Raw genomic sequence first — 5,598 nt, forward strand, 5'->3', positions numbered from 1 at the left:
TATCTCCGTGCAGCAAAGGCTCTGGAAAGCAGGACCAAGTTACCACTTAAATGCAAGGTGTGAACCTACCTGCTAAAGCAGGCAGAGCCTAGCAGGGTCCTGGCCATGATGTGTCCTTTCAGCCACACTCGCCAGTGTGAGGGGTCGGTTGCTTTTCCTGCCACTCAGGCCTCAGGAGGTGGGCCCTGGATTCCCTAGCTAATGGGCTTTATAAGGTGCATCGCTTAGGGAGGGCCTGGGCTTTATGGGCTCCTGTTTTGGGTTCTTTTGTCGCCCAGGCTCGACCTTTGGGGTGCAGTGGCTTCAGGTGGCGGGAGCTCATGTGCAAACCCTGAAGTTGGAAATGGTGCATGCGCGGGCCTGGCATCCTGAAGGGGTGAGAGCAGGTCTGTGGGTAATGTAGCGAAGGGAGGGACATAGGGACCCAATTGCAAGGACAGGGAGGTGGAGACGCCGGCTGGCCAAGGGATACTGACTCCCCCGGGCGGACCAATGGAAGAGGTCACTGTTGCTGTCACTCAGGTCTTTGGAGGTGGGTTCTGAGCCTTAAGCCAATCAGAATTTGGGGCGGAGCATCTCCCGCTGTCCAATCAGGTGCGCTCACGGTTGAGGGGGCAGGCTTTCCACTGGATGCTCTTTCCAGGTCCTTTTCTTCCTGCTGCAGGGATCTTGGTGTTGCAATCTCATAGCGCGGGGTCCTCGGGACGGGCGGCGCTCGCGGGACCCGGAGCCGGGATGGTGAGTGTGGACCGGGGTCGGGACGGGCGGCGGCCAGTGTGGACGGGCCTGGGCTCGACTCCGGAGCCGGGATGGTGAGTGTGGACCGGGGTCGGGATGGGCGGCGGCCAGTGTGGACGGGCCTGGGCTCGACTCCGGAGCCGGGATGGTGAGTGTGGACCGGGGTCGGGACGGGCGGCGGCCAGTGTGGACGGGCCTGGGCTCGACTCCGGAGCCGGGATGGTGAGTGTGGACCGGGGTCGGGACGCGGCGGCGGCCAGTGTGGACGGGCCTGGGCTCGACTCCGGAGCCGGGATGGTGAGAGTGGACCGGGGTCGGGACGCGGCGGCGGCCAGTGTGGACGGGCCTGGGCTCGACTCCGGAGCCGGGATGGTGAGTGTGGACCGGGGTCGGGACGCGGTGGCGGCCAGTGTGGATGGGCCTGGGTTCGACTCCGGAGCCGGGATGGTGAGTGTGGACCGGGGTCGGGACGGGCGGCGGCCAGTGTGGACGGGCCTGGGCTCGACTCCGGAGCCGGGATGGTGAGTGTGGACCGGGGTCGGGACGGGCGGCGGCCAGTGTGGACGGGCCTGGGCTCGACTCCGGAGCCGGGGCTCTTCGTCTCCTGCTGCCTCAGCCCCGGCTGGCCCCGCTGCTCCCGGGCCTGGGCCCTCAGCTGCTGCGGGCTGTGCTGCATCCACGGCGCCTCTGTGCGCCGGGCCCAGCCGGGGCACCTGAGATTTTCCTGTGAATGTAAATTGTTAAAGCCTTCAGTGTTTACGGTTACGTATCGGAAGATGAGAAAGTCATATTAAAGCAAGTCTTAAAATTTTATAAATGTGCCAAATCATTCAGCTTTTTCCATTCCCTTCACAGGCACACAGAAATGCATGCTGGAGAAGTGTTATGAATTCAAACTGGGGAAAGGCCTTCAGAAGTCATAGTTACTTTAGAATCCACGAAGGAACTCATAGTGCAGGAAAACCCGTATCAGTGCTCACAGTGTGGGAAAAGCTGAAGCTCTTTCAGGTCCCTTCAAGTTCATGAAATAATTCACTCAGGAAAAAAGCGCTATGAATGTAAACAGTGTGGTAAAGCCTTCCGAAAATTAAATACCTCATAAATACATGAGAGAACTCATACTGCAGAAAAGCCTTAAGAAATTATAAAATGTCACTTTTTTTTCAAAACCACTTGGTGTAGCCAGATGTAATGGCACAAGCCTGTAATCCCAGCACTTGGGAGGCTGAGACAGGAATATTGCAAGTCCAAAGCCAACTGCCAAATTTAGTGCAGCTCTCAGCAACACAGTGAGACCCTGTTTCAAAATAAAAATAAAATATAAGCTGGGCAGAGTGGTGCAGGCAGGTAATGCTAGTATCTAGGAGGCTGAGATAAGAGTTTACGTTGCAGACAGTCTCAGCAGGTAGTGAGGCTCTCACCAACCTCAGAAGACCCTGTTTAAAAATAGGCCGGGTGTGGTGGCACACGCTTATAATCCCCGCGCTTGGGAGGCAGAGACAGGAGGATCGCGCAGGTTCGAAGCCAGCCGCGCTGGCTTAAGAGACCCTGTTTCAAAAATATAAAATAGGTCTGGGAGTGTAGTAGCCCCGAGGTAGATGGGCTTCCAGGAACCCTAGTACCACCAAAAAAATAAAAATAAAAATAAAATAGGGCTGTGAATGCTGGAAGGAGAGTGCTCAGAGCTCAATCTCCAGGAACAGACACACAGAGACCCCACACACACACATTAAAAATAAAGTAGGGCTGGGGATGGGACTCTGAAGTAGAATACTCTTTTGATTGACACCTCAGTATCAAAAACAAAACTCACCCCTGTCCCCTGGCTGGCAGCGCGGAGGCCGCACGATGCCTGGAGTTACTGTAAAAGACCTAAACCAGCAGGGGTTCGTGAGAGCTCTGGCAGCCTTCCTCAAAAAGCCCGGGAAGCTGAAAGTCCCGGAATGGGTGGACACAGTCAAGTTAGCCAGGCATAAAGAGCTCACTCCCTGTGATGAGAATTGGTTCTACACTCGAGCAGCTTCCGCAATGCGGCATCTGCACCTCTGCGGTGGCGCTGGGGTGGGCGCCATGACCAAGATCTACGGGGGACGTCAGAGAAATGGCATCACGCCCAGCCACTTCAGCACAGGCTCCAAAAGTGGGGCCCGCCGGGTTCTCCAAGCCCTGGAGGGGCTGAAAATGGTGGAAAAGGAACAAGATGGGGGCCACAAGCTGACACCTCAGGGACAGAGAGATCTGGACAGAATTGCCGGATAGGTGGCAGCTGCCAACAAGAAGCATTAGAACAAAGGATGCTGGATTAATAAGTTGCCTCATTCGTAAAAAAAGAAAAACCTCATTATGAATGTAATTTTCATTTTTCAGGACCTCACCCTCTCTGCTAATACCTGAACTATGGTAATTACATTATGCAATTTACATGATTTACATTATGTAAATTACATCATTATGCAATTCACATACATATAATACACTGATGGAAAGCTCCCACACCATCTCACATTTTCACTGTATTGCCTTATGCATTTCTCTTACGGGTGGTGTTTAGATGTGAGTTGTGCATTTTCAGAGGTCAATTTGCTACTCTGTTTCACTTCAAAGCCATTCTTGGGCTTTGGTGGTGGCACGCAGCATTTGGGAGGCTGAGGCTATTGGATTGTGGTTCTGACAGCCTCAGTCAGTAATTACAAATGCAGATTTCCCCTCAATCTCTGACCTTCAACCTAATCACTAACTAACTTAGAGGGGGAGGCAACCCGATGCCTCTATTTACCCTCTTTGTGATCCTGCCCAGATACAGGAAGAGAAATGTTGGGTGGGTGTAACATCAAAGCAACCTAGTTTATGAGCAACTGATACTGCCCAATACAATGGAGCTGAAGGCTAGGAAGATTCTTGACCTTTACACCCAGTATGAGCCCTGCCCGAGATGGGGGAGGCGCCATGTGGCCAAGGAAAGGATATTGCAAAGGGTCTGGGACAGAAATATGGATTATTTATAAGATGAATAGGTTTCTAATAAGCCTATCGTTTGAGGAAAAGTGTTTCACAGTTAAGGAAGTATATCTGACAACTAAATCTAAAAACTACATGGTATTTTTGGTGTTTGTCTGCCAAACTGTCTTCTGAGTCCGTTTAAGATTCCAGATTTTAGAAGGTAAGGCAGCAACACCTGGAGAACTTTATCACATCCACCTGAATCGCCACATCCCCCCATGCCTGCCATATGGACTGAGCCCTAAAGATGGAAAGTTTCAAAAAAGTTAAAGAAGATTCCCCGAGAGGCCTTCAAGCCTTGGGCGTGCCCGTTTCTTCTGGGAGATTGCCCTTTGGAACTGCCTGTCTGCAAGTTCCCGGAGAAGATCTGGAGTTAATCTTTTGAAAGCCGAAAGCTGGACTAGTTTTTTTTTTACCTTTGTTTACATGTCATTCACTTTTGTTTTACAGTGATTGCATTCCCCTCTTTTTCTCTTATTATTAACTTTACTGGTGAAGAGTATAAATTTTTCTGGGTTCTTGTAATAAAGTGTCATTAGCTCAAGAAGCTCTTGTCCATCAGATTCTTTCCAGAAGCGCCACCAGTAGGAATTTAAAGAATTTAAAGGAATTTAAAAAAATAAAAAATAAATTTAAAAAAGGAGATTCCACAAAAGGTCCAATTCTCCAAATCTCTGGGTATGACTCCTGTCCCTCCCGGAATTTGCCCCCTAAGGCCAACCAGTGCAGGCAGGGGCTGATCTTAATCATGAGACCTATAAGGCCACAGGTCTTCCTTTTGTCTTGCTTATGATTAGTGATTTACATGTCCTCCACTTAATACCCCACCTTTGTACTTTGGTGTTTATACTCTTTTCTACTAGGATCAGATGACTAACCTAACTGGAGAAGGGTATAAAGATCTTTGTTTAAGAGAATAAACATTGTCAGTTGCACGAGAAGAGGCAATAGTCCGTATTTTCATTTCAGGGCAGCTGCTCATCAGGCAGCCAGCCATCTGGTGATTCCCTTTTCAGGTCTCTCGCTCCCAAGTCCCGGAGAGGAATCTCCACAGTGCAGAAGCGAAAATAGGTCTCTATTTGGAAAATTGCACTCCAGCTGGGTGTGGTGGCCAAGGCCTGGAATCCCAGCCATTGGAAAGCTGTGGTTTTCAGGCTAGAGGCCAATCTAAGAAACACAGGCAGACGCTCTTTTTTTTTTCTTTTTCCTTGGGTCTGGTGATGGAATCCAGGGACATTCAACCTCCTAGATACACCTCCTGCCCTATTTTTATTCTCTATTTTGAAACAGGGTCTCACTAAGTTGCAGAGGGCCTCACTAAGTAGCTGAGGCTATCTGCTAATCACGATCCTCAGGTCTCAGCCTACCGAATGTTGAAATTACAAGACTGTGCCATGGAACCAGGCTCTCAAGCCCTTTCAAAATGAAAAATACAGGCCAGGTGTAGTGGCGCAAGTTTGTAATCCCCGCATTCAGGAGGCTGAGACCAGAGGATCACAGTTTGCAAAAAGCCTCAGCTATTTAGTGAGACCTTCTGCAACTCAGTGAGACCCGGTTTCAAAATAAAGAATAAAAAAATAGGGCAGGAGGTATAGCTTGGAGGTTGAATGCCCCTGGGTCCATCCCTGGACAAACAAAAAAAAAAAAGAAAGAAAATGCAAAGTGCTGGGGATGTATCTTGAAGGTAGAAGGCCCCAAAATCGGGGGTAGTGGCGCACATTTGAAATCCCAAAACTTGGGAGGCTGAGACAGGAGAATTGCACAGGTTCAAAGCCAGCCTCAGCTATTTACTGTGATTCTCAGCAACTTAGTGAGACCCGGTTCCCAAATAAAATATAAAAATAAGTCTAGGAGTGAGGC

At 50.2% G+C, this 5,598-nt stretch overlaps 1 protein-coding gene across 1 annotated transcript; it reads left to right on the forward strand.

Moving 5' to 3' along the window:
• Positions 1–2,586: 2,586 nt before the first annotated feature.
• Positions 2,587–2,997, forward strand: LOC308274722 (small ribosomal subunit protein eS19-like; the record flags this gene model as incomplete). The annotated part of the gene is made up of 1 exon (XM_080712557.1): positions 2,587–2,997. The coding sequence occupies one exon, from the start codon at positions 2,587–2,589 to the stop codon at positions 2,995–2,997; it is 411 nt and encodes a 136-aa protein (XP_080568683.1).
• Between the last annotated feature and the right edge of the window lie 2,601 nt (positions 2,998–5,598).

Source organism: Muscardinus avellanarius (assembly GCF_963383645.1).
Source record: "Muscardinus avellanarius genome assembly, chromosome: 16".
Classification (NCBI taxonomy): domain Eukaryota; kingdom Metazoa; phylum Chordata; class Mammalia; order Rodentia; family Gliridae; genus Muscardinus; species Muscardinus avellanarius.